At 36.9% G+C, this 20,040-nt stretch overlaps 1 protein-coding gene across 7 annotated transcripts in view; it reads left to right on the top strand.

Annotated features, from left to right (window-relative positions):
- Positions 1-20,040, top strand: part of ptprt (protein tyrosine phosphatase receptor type T) — a 625,436-nt gene that overhangs the window by 321,178 nt on the left and 284,218 nt on the right. For all 7 annotated transcript variants that reach the window (XM_030135306.1, XM_030135308.1, XM_030135311.1 and 4 more), the window contains exon 11: positions 515-624. In XM_030135306.1, coding sequence (XP_029991166.1) covers positions 515-624 — 110 coding nt within the window. The remainder of the gene's footprint in view (positions 1-514; positions 625-20,040) is intronic.

A 20,040-nucleotide genomic window follows, 5' to 3' on the forward strand; every position in this document is an offset into this window, starting at 1 on the left:
TCAGTACTGTGTTCAATGAGTTTTATGATGAAGATATCACATTTAAATATCAGCATTTTCCCCGTGTCACCACTTATATCGACAGCCTGTTTCAGTTCAATAAAAGTTTGTAAAAAGGAGTTTGCTTTCAGAAAACACCCTCTGTCAGCTGTTTTTTTAAGCAGCAGGTTTCAGTCTGTCTCACAGGAAATAAAGGCCAGAATTAGATTTCGAAATTTAATAACTTAATATTTATGATAATTATGTTCCCATATAGTTCAAAGGTTTGTAACATTAAATAATTGAGTTATGTGTTACAAAACTGAACTGCAATTTAATCTGCATAATATTTCACATATTTTCTTTTTACCTCTTTGCTCTTCTCTTATCACCCTCCCTTTGTGCTGTGTATTCATTCACAGAAGGATGTACAGATGTATAGCCAGCAGTGCTGTTGGTGCTGTCGCATACAATACAGCAAGTAAAGAAGAAACCTCATTTGTGTCTAAGTGCATGTTTCTGTTTTCCTCTGCAGTACCTGGATCAGTGCCGATGGAATCCCTGCAGAATACCCCGTATGAGGAGAAGATCTTCATGCAGTGGAAAGCTCCCAATGAGACCAATGGGGTCATCACGCTGTATGAGGTCAGTCCGACACTTCCCAGAACTGGACCAGTGCTTTCTAATTGGAGTTTTGGCTTATTACATCCAGAGTTTATTCATAAATTGTACTGATTTAACAAGTTCATTGGTGAAATGGTGTGGCTGGAAGTATCTGTAAAGGTTTTTTTTTTTTTTTTTTTATTAGAACTAAAAGATCTTAAGTTGAACCCCAAAGATGAACTACTGTTATATTAACCACTTGAGAAAATGTAATGTACACTTTAAGGTTTATACATACACACACAGCATTGAGGCCCTGTTGACAGCTGCACAAGAGCAGGCTAGGCTGAACACAAAAGCAATAGAAGCCAGGGTCTACCACACCTGACAAGACCCCAGGTGTAGACTGTGCAAAGAAGTTCATGAGACAGTTCAGCACATCACAGGAGGGTGCAAGATACTGGTAGGCAAAGAATATGTCAGGGTTGAGACTGCGATCTGGTAGGATCGGCGATTCTACCAGTAGAGACTCCGATCAGAGTCTCTACTGGTAGAAACTCCAATCCGAACCCTAACCCTAACCCTAACCCCTAACCCTAACCCCTAACCCTAACCCTAACCCTTCTACTGGCAGGATCGGAGTTTCTACCAGTAGAGACTCTGATCGGAGTCTCTACTGGTAGAATCGCCAATCCTACCAGATCGCAGTCTCTACCCTTACAAATGCATGGAGCGGCATAACCAGGTAGCGGGCATAGTCTACAGCAGGGGTCTCAAACTCATTTTCTTTCAGGGGCCACATTCAGCCCACTTTGATCTGCAGTGGGCCGAACGAGTCAAATAGCAGAATAAGCTATAAATAATGACAACTCCAAATTGTTATCTTTGTTTTAGTGCAAAAAACCCCAATTAAATTATGAATATACTTACTTTTATTAACTATCCAAAAAAAAGTGAATAACCTGAAAAAACTGAAATTTAAATAAAAAAACTTAAGAAAATTTAGTGCAATTTTAACATTATTATGCGTCAGGTTATTATTTCTACATGAGCATTATGGATCGGATCTACAAAGACACTAAACACTTAGTAACAGGCAAAAATTTTTTTAAGATTATGCTTAATTTTCTTTAGACATTTCAGGTTGATTATATTTGTTCAGGTTATTCGCATCTTATTGTTACAGGATAGTTTGTAAATGTAAATACTTCCATAATATTATTTTTTGCACAAAAACAAAGAAAAAAAAAAGAAGTTTGTATTATTTATAGGCATAATGTAAAATTATTTTTCGCACATCAAAGCAAGAAGAAAATATGGAGTCATTTTTTGTAGGTTATTATACTGTTATTATTTTACTGTAGATCATATTGGTCTGTATGTGGAACCTGAACTAAAATGAGTTCCACAGCCCTGACTGTGGAATTTTTGCACTTTACTAACGGGCCAGATTGGAACCTTTGGCGGGCCGCATTTAGCCCCCGGGCCACATGTTTGAGACCCTTAGTCTACAGGATCATCTGAACCGAGTATGGACTGGAGGTCCCAGGGTCCAGATGGGTGACACCCCCTAAGGTGATCAAGAACAAACAAACCAAGATCCTGTGGGACTTCAAATCCAGATCGACAAGATGGTGATGGCCAATCAGCCTGACATAGTGGTGGTGGATAAATATCAGAAGACAGTGGTAGGGATAGATGGAGCAATCCAAAGTGATAGGAACATCAGGGAGAAAGAACACGAGAAGGCAGAGAAATACCAAGGACTGAAAGAGGAGATAGAGAAAATGTGGGGTGTAAAGCAAACAGTGGTACTAGTAGAGATGAGGGCACTAGGGGCAGTGACCCCCAAGTTGAGTAGATGGAACCAGCAGATACCAGGAGCAACATCAGAGATCTCTGTCCAAAAGAACAGCTGAGATCCTGCGCAGAACCCTCTAATCCTTCTCCAATATAAAATGAAGCAATAGGAATTAATTTAATTCCCTCTTTTGTCAACAGTGTTTAATTTCAGGTAGGTTAATTCTCCTGTCAGTGACCAAAGTATTGATGAAGATCTGGAGCTGGTGCCTTCAATGGCAGCTCACTGCCCCTAACATGCTAATGCTAACATTGGGTACTGTGTGTATTAGGATGGGTAAAATACAGAGGCAGAATTTTTGAGAAGGGATGATAAAATTAATTTGCCTTTAACCTTTGATTTAACTTTTTGAAAAGCAAAAAAAGTAAGCACTAATTCCTTCGTGGTAAAAGTTTCAGTCTTCTACCCGTTATTTATTTTTGTCTTTTTATGACAAATGAGTAACAATGAAGAAAATCAAACAAGCCTCTATCATTGTATCAGTGATCACCAACTGCTTTAATCTCTGAAACAGCAGAACACTGGCGAAAATAAAGAAAAAAAAAAATAGATAAATAAATGTTGTTTACTGATGATACCTGAGTACACAATTAAAACTACCACTGAACGCGGAGAATACAGAGTGAGAAACACAAAGAAGTTAAGTGAGTATAATGAGAATGAGGATGGGAGAAGTTCAGACAGAGGGAGAATAGGTTTTCACTGTTACAAATACTCTTATTTGGATTTTTGACATGCACTGGACACAGATTTAATGGTTTGTAGTGTGAACAATACTGCATCTTCTGAGATCTGAAAAGGTTCCTGCACTGAATAACCAATGTACTTTTCACACCAAATATTTCTAAAAACATTGAGAGTTTTGCTAACTGAAACTCATCAACGACATGACAATATCCCCTTAGGTAGGACATATATAATAATACCAAGAGGTGACTTAAATGGGATGTGTCACGTGATGATGATGATGGTGTGGGTGTTGGTGTTACTCATTTTTATTTTGGCTCTATTGGTGTTGGGTCATGTTGGTACGATCAGATGTGACTTATTTTCCAGAACAGATTCAGATTCACTGGCGTAAAATGAAACAGATGTGAGTGTAATGGCCTGAAGAAAGAGAAAAGTAGATCTTGGGGGGGGGGGGGGGGGGGGGGGGGGGGTTGAAAAAAATAGAGATAAAGACAGAAGATGGAGGGGGGAGACTTATCCTTTGAAAACACTTGAGTCAGTGTTTGGGAGTGAGTGAGATAGTGAGACAGATTTAGAGACGTGGGTGTACATTTTAGTTTGTGTGTGTGGTTCTAGACGGTTTATTTGGGGTGAAGTTGAGTTGAGCCCTCTATCTAATGAATTATTGACCCGTTCACTGTCTCCTGTCTGCCTCTTATATCACTGCATCAAGGAGCTACCTCACACCAACACCTGGCAGGCCTGTACTGTGTCTAAGTGTGAAAGAGTGAAGTACCAGGCAAAGGAACGCATGTTGTTAAATAAACTGGGGAGTTTTTATGTGAGATGAAGTGTCTGAGTAAGTGGTAAGAGTGTGTGAGCAGGGGAGTTAGCGTTGTAGTCAGTGACAAGCACTGTGTTTTTCTGTTTAGGAATGCATTTGTGTAAGAGTTAATGTGCAAAGTGGTTAGAAGTAACAGTGCATGTAATGAAATAAAAACAAAGGGCTTTGGATGTAAATGCAGAAATCCTGGAGGAAATGGCTTATGTTTAATGCACAAATAGACAGAAGCACATAAATGATGGTGAAATGTCCACTGTTGTGTCCTCTCTTGTCTGATTGTCCACTGAGTCATGAGACTGAATTGTGTTTATATTGTCCTGATCCGTTTTTAATGGCTTATTTGATGTTATAAGAACAGGTGAGTGACAGATGTAATGACCAATTACAGCTGCTGAGCCATCAGCTGTGCAGCTGAAAACCAATCAGGCCAGTAGGTGGACATAATGTCCCTGTGTCTCTACTGCTTTTACTGTCCTATCAGTCATATCTTTATTTAAACACTGCAAATTATTTGGTTCTTACCAAGATAAAGAAAAACAACAAAACTTAGGTTTAGAAGTGTTAGATAATGTATCTTGTTTTAAGGGTTGATTTCTTATTTTATCAATCAATCAATCAAAGTTTATTTGTATAGGACTTTACAACAACATGAAGAAGCCCAAAGTGCTTTACATCTAAAAGCATGATTAAATTATAAGATAGAAACAGTTTAGTCAAATACCATAATAATAATAATAATAATAATAATAATAATAATAATAATAATAATAATAATAATCATAATCATAATGGATTGGATTTATATAGCACTTTTCTATGAACACATATTCAAAGCGCACACAGTGGATCCATTATTCATTCACTCTCACATTCTCCCTCTGGTGGTGGTAAACTGCATCTGTATCCACAGCTGCCCTGGGACAGACTGACGGAAGCGTGGCTGCCAATTTGCGCCTACGGCCCCTCCGACCATCACCAAACATTCATACACATTCATACACCAGTGTGAGTAGCAGCACTGGAGGCAAGGAGGGTGAAGTGTCTTGCCCAAGGACACAACAGCACATGACTGGGACAGAGCAGGATTCAAACCGCCAACCCTTCGGTTACTGGACGACCCACTCTACCATCTAATCCATAGCATATGCATACAATAATAGCACACAACACACAGTGATATAAAGACCACATATTAAAACCTAGTAGTGTCTCAGCGCTAAGGGTTAAAAGCCAGTCTGAACAGGTGTGTCTTTAACCTGGACTTGAACAAAGGCAAGTCAGTGAGGACTCGCATATCAGGAGGTAGTGAGTTCCATAGTTTTGGAACGGTAACAGCAAATGCACGATCACCTCATTGTTTATATCATGACCTGGGGACATTCAGAACCATCTGAGAGGACGATCGGAGGACTCTGCTGGGGCGGTGAACTGTTAAAATCTCAGATAAATAGGGAGGAACCAGACCATTTAAAGCTTTAAAAGCAAACATGAAAATTTTAAAATCAAATTTTAACCCATAAAGACCCAATATTATTTTTCCAGCAGTTCCCAAATACATTTTTCTCTGTATTTTACCTTTCTTAGGCAATTTATCACCATTTGTTATAATATTATTGTGTATTTTGTGTTTCTTCAATAAAAATCTGGTATTGTCCCATATTTAATTAACTGATTATGTAGATGTTCATAAAAGCTCAGATTAAACTTATTTGCCATAATATCAGAAACAGAGAGAAATAAGAAAATATGACTTTTTCAACAAAATTTATCATTAACTGAAAATAAACCAAGTGTGTCCATCCACTGTCATTGATCCAACTCCATGGGTTTTACTGGTGAATTAATGTTGTAGAAGATGACAGTGTTTCCACGGTAATTACAGAACCTCTGACCATCCAAATGGGTCATATCTGATGACCATGAAAAGACGACAAATTGAATTTTACACCAATTATTTACGTGTATTGATAGGATTAGTGGATCAGAAGTTATTAAACATTTTATATTGGTAGACAATTTTGGTTCCCAGTGGTTGTTTGGGTCTTTATGGGTTAAATGTTCACACCACTTTTTTGCAGTGATCCTATGCCTTCACATAATATCAAATGCAGAAATCTCCTTAAGTGTATAAAATATGTAACAAAATGCAATCTCGGAACATACTTTACTTTTTTCATAAAAATGAGCAAAAAAACAACCCAATTACATATTTAACGTGACATTGCTTGATAGTCTTTTTTAACATCAGTAGGCAAAAAAAAAAAAAAAAAAATCCATAACTCCCTTTCATTATATTAGTGTTGAAGTGATTTGAGAGGACATGCGTCTCCCTCGTCTAGTCCTTGTGTTTACATTCTGTAGAAAATCAACTGTCTGATGCATATTGTTGTCTAATCACAGGTGTTTTCAGACAAGAAGGAGAGTTAAATACATGGTTCACAGTTGTAATTACCAATCACTGGTCAGATTCCATCAGATAATTTGTGGACACAATCTACACCACTCTACTTTGTGTCTCAACACAGAGGATTGGAAAAGTGTCTTCATTTTCCATAACACTTTTCAGATACCTGCTACTAAAACCCAAAAAGTCAGAAGGATCATGAGGCCCGGCTTTCACAGTCTGTATTCATGCTTCATGCAAATCAAGATTAAGCTGTTGCTCTTCTGCTCCACATAACATATTTATATCAGTGATTCGACGTGATGTCCTCTACATACAGGTCCGTCGTGGTACCCCCCCCCCACACACACACACACACACACACACACTCTCCCCCACATTTTTTCAGGGATAAGGATGGCAGGAGGCTGATGTTGCCGTTAGTATGGCTTTGTTCACAAAAGGTTGAGAAACACTGCATTACACGATAGAAAACCATTTCACAGTCTGTTTTTGTTTTTTTGTTTTTTTTTTTGGGGTGTGTTGCTCCCCCCACCCCCAGCAATGCCATCCTGTGCAGCCGCACATAATGCACCTCACAAAATTCAGCTGATATAAGCTACTCATCAAATAGCTTGAGAATGTAAAGAAAAATATAGATTATGCTTGAGAAACATATTTAATAATATTCCATGAAGCATTTTACAAAAACCCCTTTATAAATCAGTTCTCTCCAGAGATCAAGTATCAGCAGATTAGTAGAACTGAACTGTGGGTCTACGTTCTATTTTAGCTCCAGCTTTTTAACTCACTTTGACAAACTCTAATGTGTTGTAAGCACATCTTACTTTGGCAGCATCTTCCTCTCCTATAATTGCTTCAATTTTCTCCGTAGCCCTTTCTACCTCCTACCCATCAATCTGCCGCCTTTCCTCTCATTCTACACGGTACAAAGACCACTCAGTATCATCTTCAGGTTCTCCATTAGACCTCAACGCAGAACTTGAAACACACTCACTCACACTCTCAGGCAGTCTATAAACCTCCGGGGACCATCATCAATTTTGCCTTGTTTAGTATCAGTTTCATTAATATGAATGTTAGCTCCCTGCCCTTGTTGCCCAGTGGAGGCGGCACGACTCAGCATCATCTGTTAAACATATCAGAGCCCCAACACAATGCGCTGCTATTAGAGATAATTACTATAATTGCAGCTATTGACAGGATTAAAGGCATCATCTGCAACATCTAAAGGGGCTCTTGTCATGTCCTATCCTGCTCTGTTGTCTCGTTTTTGTTTTTTTTTTGTTTGATTTTTTCATCTATGTCCCCTGGTTTTCAGGATAGAAACCAGATGAATTAGTCCTGGGACAATGGGCTGAACACATGGAGGATGTGAGATAGGTGGTTGGAGGTAGTGAACTGTGAGGAGAGATAAAGGCAGAGAGGAAAGGTGTCTTGAAGAAACAGGCTTTATTCATTGTTTGGGTTAAATATTCAATGGGAAACTAAGACTAAAACTGTTACAAATATGAAAAAATATGTCATTGTTGAACTGTTAGATACACAAACAAACAGAGAACAGTACACCAGTAACAAGTGTTAAAGTTAATTTTAACTTTACTTTAACAATTCTAAATTGTGCAATATGTGAATCACTAATAAATAATTGTTTCTGTTAATTAGAATTGATGCATTCATTTCATCCTTCCTTTTAAGTTTCTATTAATTAGTGATTTCCTCATTAAAGTGATTTATATTTGTTAAAATGAGTAAGAGCAAAAAAAAAAAAAAATTTGTAGATGTCACAATTAAAAGAAAAAAAGAAGCTTTAGTAAGTTGAATGAAAGAACTACTGCCAAGTTTTTATATGTTTATAACAGTAGTCGATGAAAACAGACATAACTCCCATTTTCTTTTGCATGTTTTCTGAAACCTCATTTAAAACGTTTGATATATTTAGATGGAATCTATTTAAGGGTTTCAAGTGTAAGGCTTGTAACTGATGCATGCTTTCAACAACCACTTGATTTGTTAACAGTCAATGATTACTTTATTAATAAAGTAATTCATGTCACCCTGGGCCTGTTCAGATGTTCACAATGTAGAAAATATAAACCTGCAAATAATGCAAATCAATTCCTTAATGTACGCACACAGAAACAGCTTCACTTTCCTTTATTTAAATACAACACTTGACAAAACATAGTTAAGAACAGTAGGAAAGAAAAGAAAACACAACATGAGCATGAACTGAAAATGGATCCTACACTCATGCAACTGAAAAACTAAACAACACTAAAGTGAAACTGTTAAAGCTTAAAGATAAACTAGCACAGACGAAAGATAAAAAGATAAAGATAAAAAGAAAAGAAAAGCAACAGATTAATACAACTAAACAGCTTGAAAGATTAAATAAAATTACACAATTGGGTCATAGTCCATCCTGGTAACATAAATACATTGAGTGTGCAAATACGGTCGCTCTTGTATGTATTACTATAATTGCAGCTAATTACAGGATTAAAGGAAACATCTGGGTGAGAGCTAAAGGGCGTCTGTTCCCCTCCCTCTTGTCCTCTGTTCATCTGAGTAAGGATAAATGATCTCTGGGGAAAATGGGTTGGAGGAAGTGAGAGAGGAGGTGAGGGAGGGAGGGAGGGAGAGAGAGAGAGAGAGAGAGAGAAAGAGAGAGAGAGAGAGAGAGAGAGAGAGAGCGAGGGGTAAACAGATGATAATCTAAAGCACAAACGTCTCACAGAACAAAAAGATTACCATCAAGTGAAACCTATGAAAATGTGAATCATTTTGTTCTTGCTACATTACATTGAGTTGTTATATCTACAGAACCAGCAAGTCTTGTGTGTTATGTCACAATGATTCATCATTCAGATTTCTTTTTCAACCATAATATATTTGCAGTTGAAAGTTGCAATTATATTACATATAAGCAATTTGTAAGCGTTAGGATTAAATGGAACACAGTCTCACCAGATTACCCTGATTAAATGCTGGATTTACTCTCTAAATTAGCACAGGACATTTAATTGACACTTTATGAGTCATTGTTGGATCATAATTAGGCGTAGTCGATGTCAAAACTAAATCAGCACCACACAGTGGCTCATAAGTCACTCATGCTTAGTTTCGAGTGATAACGCTGGCAAATTGTCATTTTGGAAATGACCATAACGTGGGCTTTTTGGGGAACATCTTGGCAAGCAGACTTAATGTTTCCTATTGTGTAGATTAGATTTTATTCTAATTTACAGCAGGATTTCATCCCCAATCTTCTTTAACTGGAATGGTGATATTTAATTGACTCTCAAACTCTTTGGTTCATCTGAACTGAATACATTTAGGATTTAGCTTCAGTTAGTTTGTACATTTTCATAGGCTCAGGGTTAATTTTAGAACAGTAGAATCTAAGCAGCCAGGCTGACTTAGTGACCAATGGCTTAGATCAGTATGCAAGTCCAGGATGCATATAACCCAATCATGTCTCCCAGAAACCAGTTTTCATGCATGACTAAACTGCAAATCCATTTACACTGTGGCATAAGCATATGCATTATGCCTTATTTATTAAATATTATTTTTTGTTATTTAACTTTAAAGTTCAAAAAGTGCTCAACTTAAAAATGCTGGCATCACATGAAAACAGAGAAAGAAGTGTGTCATCCCCAAATGTAAAATTATATATATATATCTATACAGTATATATATATATATATATATATATATATATATATATATATATATATATATATATATATATATATATATATATAAAGAAATTGCAATGATTCCAGCCCTGTCACTGTTTATAAATTGCAATTAAAGCTGAGTGGGATGGCCAAAAATGTTATGAAGGTAATTTTCAATTATTGATAACCAGTGTATAGTTTCTTTCATGTTGAATGGCGGATATTTGGTATTGGACTTAATAGGATGAAAATGATTCACAAGACCTGAAAAAACAAAAGTGTGGTTCATTTTAAAAAGTAGCAATGTCAAGAATTCTATTCATAATTGCAGTGTTATTTTTTTTTCCACCACAGCTCTAACTGTAACTCTATAGACCTTTTGTTAGATGCATGTTGCCACCGTCATTTTGTTCTTTTTAAACTTTGAAATATTATGTTCCATAACATAGCCTCAGAGAAGTCAAAATGTAAGTTGTTTGTTGACCATATCTTTCCATTTTTCAACAACTAGAATCAGCAACGTGATCACCAATGAACTAGAAGTAGTTGATGAAAGTTAAGTGAAGATAGAGGGCTTACTTTTATTAGCATGGCCAGCCATCCGTCTTTTTCAATGAAAAATCCATCTGGAATTGCGGGGCTTGAATCCAAATATGAAGGCGGAACTAACACGCCGAGTAAACCAATCACAGATAAGACAGACATGATGCTTTTGTCAGAAAAATTTAAGAATACAATGTGTAATCTGTAATTCAGTCCTTATTTTTGAATCAAGTAAACAACCGACAACAGTTATGAGGAGATTTGCAGACTTGGAACTGACGTTGACTTGTGACAAAAGAAGTCGGTGTGTATGACGCATCGCAAAACACCCGCCTCCAGACTTGTGATTGGTTTGGTATAAAGTGCATAGTGCATATTTCACAGTGACTGGCCTAATTCCAGACTATTTTTTCAGTACTGAATACACTGAGGTATCCACCATCCACCCAGACCACCTCCTGCCTCCTTCAGTCATTTACATCCTTGACAAAATAGATACCCTTGCAGCAATATCAAGTCACTGGTGTACATTCAAAGACTTCCTTAAACAATTAACATCAAATTTCAGCTATAATTGCAGGCCTCCTCTGTAACTGATTTAAAGTGGTGTCTTTCATTTCCATGTTGGGCTTTTTGGAGTTTTAGTGTGGTTCCCCTCTGGCCCCTCACATTCTCCTCTGATACTGGTGGCTACTGAGCTGGCAGCATGCACACACACAGATCACAGCCCTGTCAATCCCTTCTTTAATTACCTCATCAGGTTATCCGAGTGGAGAGGGTCCTCTCTGTTAGCTTGCCCACCTCCCCGCTGATCTCTGCAGAGTTATTCTTGATTCCCCGCTAACCTACCAGATGCTGGCGTTAACATTGATTAGAATAAAGCAACGATGCAAATCATGAGATCACAGCTCCATGGCTTTGGTTTGACCAATCTGTGGGTCATAGCACACCATCATATTTAATATACAGTGACTACAGACTGGGTTCTAAAGCAGTAAACTGATGGAAGACATGACCATCAATGTCAAATGTGAAATGATTTAAAGATAGCACATAGTACATAGTGGGCTGGATTTACTAAGGTCCCAATTTGCATGCACTAATTTGTACAATGTAGAATTTTGCATGTGGGGTTGAACCGTGGTTTGTGGGTGATTTACTAAGATTGCTTGTGCAAATGACAACAGGTGCAAAGTCTTGGAGATCACCCTATTTAAATGAGGATTTTGCGTGAGCTACTGGTTGTCGTCATAGAGACAATACGCTGTAAAAACTGCTCTGGAATACGCCAGCACTAATGGTAACAGTGCGCTGGAATGATCCAGACACAAGGAAATGTAACGTTGGAGGAGTTTTGTCATAGAAGGTATTACATGACTCCTCCTTGTGACTGGCCCCAAATCATCCCCTAGTTCATCTAGAAGTTCTAAAATGGCATTGCTGGACAGCAGCACAGGATTAATTTTGAAGGTGGCGGCAGTGGTGGTGGGGGTTGTTGAACTGGGGTTGTTGACTGTCAGGCGCACATAATTTAGTCCCACTGTAACCTGATGTCAGTGCGTATTTTTAATCTCAATCATCAGATCAAGTGGAAAAGTTTCAATTATTTTTTCTTCTGTCATTCCAAAAATGTTCACAGAAGGGTGAAAAATGTGTTCTCTGCGTCTTGTTTTATCATTTCAATGTCTCCTTCTTGTGACAATAACCACTTCCATGTGTGCGCAATTACACTTACAAACTGTTTGCACCTTCCTTTGAGATGTGTTAAATATAGACACAGTTTCTATGAGTAAAATTGCTCTCGGGTTTGATAAATCACTTTGCATGTGCTAAATTAATATATTTACATTTACTCTTCCCAGCACATTCCCAATCATGTGTAAACGCCCCATATTGCATATTCATTGCAGCAAATGTACTTACTGGATGCAGACGTGCTATTTTGCACCTTTGAAAGACGTAACCCTTAGTGCGCACTGTTAGTAAATAAGTTTTTTAATTTTTTTTGTGTTTTTATACATGCAAACCTTTAGTAGATCCGGCCCAGTATGGTGGAAAATAAATTAAAATGGTTCTTTCTGTGACATTCTTTCTCATCACTTGCATATTTAAATTCCTGCAGAAATTAGATTCGATTACATTCGATTAGACTTTATTGATCCCACAACGAAATTCACTGGTCAAGAGCAAGAAAAAATGTGCAGCATAAAGATAGTTTAGTCCTAGAATGTTCCGATTTGCATAGAAATGTAGCGACCCCTGACCCCCTGTCTTGCCATCTGAGTTAACATTTGGCCCTGTTAGTGTGGTGAACCATCTTAAACTCCCTGTTTGCACTGTGGGGGGCTGAGCCACTGCTCTCACTCAGTAAACAGTAAACCAGATCAATACCAAGACCACCTCATGGCCACTGCTGCTCCCCTAATGAGAATCAATCATTTCTTTGTTCAGAAACCAGTGATAAGGGAGGGGAGTGCAACAATTATATATCTGCTTTTTTCTCCAGAAATCAACAGCTTGGAACAGAGTAACTCACTAAAATAAATGCCAGACTGGTTGCCGGTATTGATTTTTGTGATTGATTAAAGGCACTGCTTGAGGAGAGAGGAATTGGAGAGTAAAGATATTCACACAGAGCCAGCCCAGAATAACTACATGCTGTACCAGTAGCCTATCCCTTTAGTGTGTAAGATTAAACAGCTCTCTGGTTTGTCAGCAGTACTTTCTCTCTCTGTAAAATGTTCTTCCCTCAGTTGTTTCGCTGGTTCGGGTTGTACCTCCACATTTGCCAGTCTGTGCCAGTTGATACCATCATTACTGTAGTAAGGGTGGCTGATTGGAAGATAAAATCACACTATTACAAGTTGCGAGGTTGCAGTTTTTCTTTTAATTAGACCGTGGCCTAATTTTCCCTGCTGGAATACAGATATGAAGTCACTACAGCCCGTAATATAACTGTCTCTGTGAAGTGCCATAATTACACTGGTACTGGTGCGATGATGAGATCGCCCAGTCCTGTCTTATAGCATCAATTCTCAATGTGAAGGGGAGCAGATAGGAGTTGGTTTATGTCCTTAACCCACAGTGTTCTAAGGATATTCTCTTGGTTTCTCCATACTTGCTTAAATTCACCTTTTTAAGGTACTTGCAAATAACACAATAGCCAAGTGTTTTATGTCAAAATGTCCAGGATCATCTCAGCTTTAAAGGAGTGATATTTTGCTTTTTTAAAGTGGAATTATGCATTTTCAAACATTTCCCTCTGGTCTACATAAACTGTAAATGCTATGCTTGGGTCTGAATGCTTCATTAATTAAACTCCACAGGTCCATCTTCAACCCTATTTCTGAGTAGGGATGTAATGATTACGTATAACGATAAACCGCGGTAAAATTCCTGACAGTTAGTATTACCGTTTAAATTCTAATTATCAGGATAACTGTTTGATTACCGCACTTTCAACACAAACTTGATATGGAAAATGGTCAGACAATGGCCATAAGGTGCCTTCTTTAGCGCACATTTGTATGTTTGATGTTTACATGTTAATATTTGAATGTTTCTGTCAACAGAAAGTACATTGTGCCTATTTTATTTTATTTATTTTTTTTTTGTTTCTTTTTTTTTTTTCAAAATACAGTTTGGTTAAATTATTTCAGGTTGTGTATAAGTATTTCTTGAACATTTCGAGCACATTTCAACAATATTGTGATAATAATGATAACCATGATAATTTTGGTCACAATAACTGTGATATTAAATTTTCACATCGCTACATCCCTATTTCTGAGTAATGACACGCGAAAGGTTGTTTTGAGCGCTGGCCCTTTAAATGCAAATGAGCCACTTCACACCCCACCCCCTCCAGGTTGTTGTCCACGCTGCTTTGTCCCGTTCAACCATTTGTGTACGTTAATACAACCAACAACTGAACACTGGCTTGAAGTTTGGACATATTTTCAGTATGGACTACAACCGCTGCTGCTGACAAACAACTTTGTCGTACTTGGAGAAATGTTCATCAGAACTCTTGACCTTATATGTGCAAATGTCGTGACGTAACTAGTTATAGACCTAACAAATTAAGAAGGAATTAAAACAGGTTGTAGAAATCCACTTGATTTTTGCAAGAATGAATATAAAGATAACTTCGCAACACCTGGAGGGTTCAAATTCAAACTTTTTGAACTATTAGGGTCCAAATATACAAATGAATGTACCAAAGACTAATAAAAGCGGGTTTAGCAAAATATGACCACTTTAAAAAAACTGAGACCTGTTTATTGTCCTGGAGTAGAAAGAGATAATTTAGCCAAAATGCTGAAAGTTTGAGGTCAGATTTGTGAAAACTTTTAAATCTCTTATGAAAACACACCTTCTCTTATGTGGACAAAGTGTTTTGGTGCTTGAAATAGGTTTACCAAAGTATCAGCCTCACAAAAGAAGTGGAATATAAGAATGAAATAATAGGTAAGTGGAGAAAAAAATAAAGTTTTGGAACATACATTCTATTGTCTGTCATTCTATTTTCAGGAGATGTGAAATAAATTAGTTTGTTAGTTTAGTTTTATTTCGAGCACATAGATTCATCAGATAATGAAGAACCGTACAAAATTTTTTGGTGCTCGAAAAGGAGTGGGAAGAAGTATAACTTATAGACTCCCACCCCCTTTTTACAAACTAATAATTAAATTAATTACGCTTCCTTTGATTTGTCCACACACTTTTTTTTTCCTGTATATTTTTACAATAACACAAAGCATCCATACAAACCATTTTCATACACTTTTTTTAAAGTCACCTCACACACAAGCAGATTTGCATAATCAACCGTTTTTAATATAAAGTATAATATTTATATACACTTCAAATATTTACTACAAATGCAATCATTAATAAATACAATAATATCTCCTAATCATGATAGTCTGTATTGATTAATTAATTACAATAATATCTTATTTTATACATTCTTCTATATTTTAACTACATAGTCCCTTATTCAGACAATGTTCCGTATTTTATTATAGTGAATTTATACATCCTTTTAAATGCACAAATTGAACCAGACATTTTTAAGTTTTGATCCAGACTGTAAATTAGGTTGAAATAATGACTTTGATCTGACATATCAAGCTTCATTAGATGTGTGCAAATTACAAAGGAGCATTATATAATATGTATTTTGAAAAGCACACAATATTTATAATATTTACCGTTTTTTGTTGTCTTTTTTATTCTTGCGGTGCAGTAAAACAGCTCCTGTCCAGCTGCACACACAGTGTACTCACCTCGTACATCTGCAGCTAAAAGTGTAATAAAGAGAACCTCAGGGGTTTTTTGCGATACTGACCTCAACCTAGGGAGGGTATTGAAGGTTTAAAAAATGTGTTTGTGACAGCTTGTTTGTGGATTTGACCTCAGTAGTCTAATACAGACATAACATATGCTTTTTTCCGGGGATCTGCTATGAGTCTGAGGCACCACTCGGAGACACACTCTGACTGCTGATATAAGACTGGCAAGAAAATAAAGAAACAAATATGTTTGTTTTCTACAGCACAGGTGGGCAGATTAAAAGAAAGATGGTAAGTCCACACGCTTCTCTGTCTCTGCAAAATCTGAACAGCAGTATGAAAAGACAGAAACGTGACTTACAAACTCTAGGTACTGATGAGGTCTGTGGAGAACATGTGAAGATCAGAAAGTGTGTCCATTTTTAAAACTAGAATGAAGACACTGATGCCAAGGACTGAGAATCTCATCCATTACTTTCACCCTGCAGTCATCTGCTGGGTTCTACCCCTTATTTTCTCTCTTCCTCTGTATTGTTTTCCATTTCTGTCAATAATGAACTATATTTAGGGTGGTTTCAAGTCCTTGAGTTGCTGACCTCATTTACTCGGTCATAGTGTCTGTCTGGCCTGGAGGGGAATGGCCTAGTATCACTTACACCTCAGTGCACCTGTTTATAGATGTTAAAACTGTCCTTCTGCTGTGTGTGCATTTATTGTGTGTTTAGTCAGATCCAATGAATAATTTCCGTTCATACTAAGGGAATCGAAGACTAGCATCTTACAATGAAATGTCATTTACAATGAAAGAAGCATTGCAAAATTTAAACTGAAACATTTTTTCTCCCTTAATATGTAAACCAAATGCACATTCAGTTGTAAACACCTCAAATAGCATTTGTATGAAGATATGTATTTTAAAAACAGATTTTTTAATGTAATCCCTTTAACCCTGTAACACCAATATCATATTTGATACATGAGTTTTGAGGCCCTCTACGTCACAGGTGTCAAACATGAGGCCCGGGGGGCCAAAACTGGCCCGTCAAAGGTTCCAATCCGGCCCACGGGATGAATTTGCAAAGTGCAAGTTAGGGCATCAAACTCAAAAATAATATCATAAAACCTATAAATAATGACAACACCATTTTTTTCTCTTTGATTTAATGCAAAAAACATTAAATTATGAAAATGTTTACATTTGCAATAAAATGTGAATAACCTGAAATGTCTAAAGAAAATTAAGTGCAATTTTAACAATTTTCTGCCTGTTACTAAATGTTTTGTGACTTTGCACATCTGATCTGTAATGCACATGTATAAATGATAAGTCGAGGCATAATATTGATAAAATTGTACTTAAATTTCTTTACAAATTTCTTTTTTTTTTTTTAAGGTTATTCACATCCTTTTTGTTTGGATAGTTTGTAAACGGAAATATTGGCGTAATTGAACATCATTTTTTGCAGTAAAACAATTTGGAGTTGTCATTATTTATTGCCTATCATGCTATTATTTTACTGGTCCGGCCCACTTCAGATTAAATTGGGCTGACTGTGGCCCCTGGAAGAAAATTAGTTTGACACCCTTGCTCTACATGATCAGTGTGATATTTTTCTTCTTTAAAAACCTGATGTATACAATTAGACACATGCAATACACAGATAATCCACCAGTGGGGAGGAATTCGTTCACCAGAGGCCTTTTCAGTGACACTACAAGATTGTCATTAATGAGGAAGGAGGCAGAACTTTGCGAATTTTAAAAAGGAATTACCAATTTTTTAGACATGTTTGTGTTATATTATGTTTTTGTTTGTTCAAAAATAATAATACTTGAGCATTGAGACCCGATGTATAATATATGATACAAAATTGAAACTCATACATGGAAATTGATATTTGAAAAAAAAAAATAAAATTGGGGTTGTTCAGAAGGACCAATAAAGACTCCAGTTCAAAAGAACTGGAACTTTCTGTCAATGATTTCAGGGTTCAGGGTTTACAGGGTTAATTAGCCTGAAGATTTTATTATTTATTGAATTTGACTTTTGGTCCTTACCTCATTATAATGTGATATTAAATAATAGTTTCATGAATGAAAGAAAAATGTGACTGTGTTAAAACCTTATATATATACATGTATTTACATTGTCACATAAAAATTTATCTTTGTAACAAACACAAGAGACTAGTTAGAACTTCTCAGCCTTCTTTGATTTGGGTATAGTAGTAATTACAGTATGAAGTATGTTGCAGTATTTTAATATAAAAAGATTTTTATTGTGTCAATGTAGTATGTATTTTAAATGCAGTTCAGTTTGAACATTTCCATCCATTTACATTTGGGATCAAAATTTGACACTCATTTTTTGTTTCTAGTTCAAAGAGAAGACAGTAATCACTGTTAATAGCAGTAGGTCCACAAATATTTGGACCAATATGTTCATTTTAAAGCTATGACAACACACATGAAAAACATGAGGAAATAATGTGGTAATGTTCTTTTTTTTCTTTAATCTTTTATGATAGAGCTGAAGGCTTTTCATGATGATCAAAGTCTCCTCCATCCTGAGACTCACCGTGAGAATTATCCATTCAGAGAAGATAGTAGTGGTTAAATACTGTTGCGGTGATAAATTGTCAATGCACTTTTATTGACAGCTGTAGCTTAAAAAAGTCAATGTTTAATAGCAGATGAATGAGCATCAATAAGTAAAGGCCTGTATAAAGACTTCCATATGGAGTAAAGCAAGACTGCTCTAATCTGTCTGCCAGCAGTCAAAGAAAGGAGGATTAGATACACCCCCCCAAATTCATCAATGATTTCACCAATCCCCCCCCAGGGGATTAAAGAGGGATTTCTGATCTCTTAAGCACTACAGCTTCCTGCCCTGCAGCCAATCAGAGCCTGTTTCCCATCTCCCCATCCTATCACATGTCCTCAGAGAGTGCCATAGGCTAAAAACCGTAAACCAGGTTTTAGATTCCATGTCTGATATTTCAGTTTCATTACCTCCGCCAAGGAGGTTTTGTTTTTGCTGGCGTTGGTTTGTCTGTCTGTCTGTCCGTCCATGTGGAAGATAACTCAAAAAAATTATTGGCAGATTTGGTTGAAAATTTCAGGAAATGTTGATACTGGCACAAGGAACAAATGATTAAATTTTTGTGATGATTGGGGGGGGCACTCTGATCTGCCTTGGCAGAGGTCAGCGCTCTCTGAGTGCTTTTCTAGTTTTGTTAGTGTTACCTCCATTCTTTGTTTTTTGCATTCATCCATTCATTGCAGCTGCATAGTGAATGATGCCTCATAAGTTTATTCAATGTTTTCTTTTCTAAAGTTGACTTCATTTTGCACATGTTAAAACTTAAAGTACGTTAACTTAAGTACATTACATTAACTTAATAGGCTCCAAAGAAATCTCCAAAATGGGGAAAAAAAATGAATAAATTGTTCTATTTAGCAAGCAAATCTTCATGTTGAAAGCAAATTTCATTCAGATTTTCAAACATTCAAAGTTGTTTTCATGAAGAAAAACATGACAAATGATTAGGCAAGCAACCTACCATTACATATAATTAAGAGATGTGGATTAGTGGAAAAATACTGAAACAAAGATTAATGTTAAATAAAAAACAATCATATTCAAGTAATAGCAGAATGCTAAAACATCCCATGGGATGTAAAACCACCACTGCTATTGTTACTTACAATGCACATTTTGCCTTGGGCACCAATTGCCAGACAGTACGTTTGCTGGGGATTTTTGAAAACAGAGATTTTTCTCTGCATTTGTGCCTATAGTTTACACAACAAAGACGGACATGTGCACCAAAAATGGAGGTTTCTTAACACTCTAGCCAAAGTGGAGATTTTGGAAGTCTCTGTTTTCATGTTTGCGTATAAACAGAGGAAAACGGAGATCTTGGACGGACATCAGTTTTCAAAAACCGCTCTGCGCGCTCGGCATGAAGGACTGATAAAATGTGAAGCGTGAAGATGTGGAAACACCTCATAAAAGGCCTTATACTATATCAAGTCAACACAAAGATCCTGTTTAACAAATGCAGTGGGCGCTAATTGGCTAAGATACTAACCCGGGTGGGGCGTATTCTCACCAGCTCCTCGCTGAACTCACTGGTGTCGCCCGCTGTAGC

The sequence above is a fragment of the Sphaeramia orbicularis genome, chromosome 5 (assembly GCF_902148855.1).
Source record: "Sphaeramia orbicularis chromosome 5, fSphaOr1.1, whole genome shotgun sequence".
Taxonomy (NCBI): Eukaryota; Metazoa; Chordata; class Actinopteri; order Kurtiformes; family Apogonidae; genus Sphaeramia; species Sphaeramia orbicularis.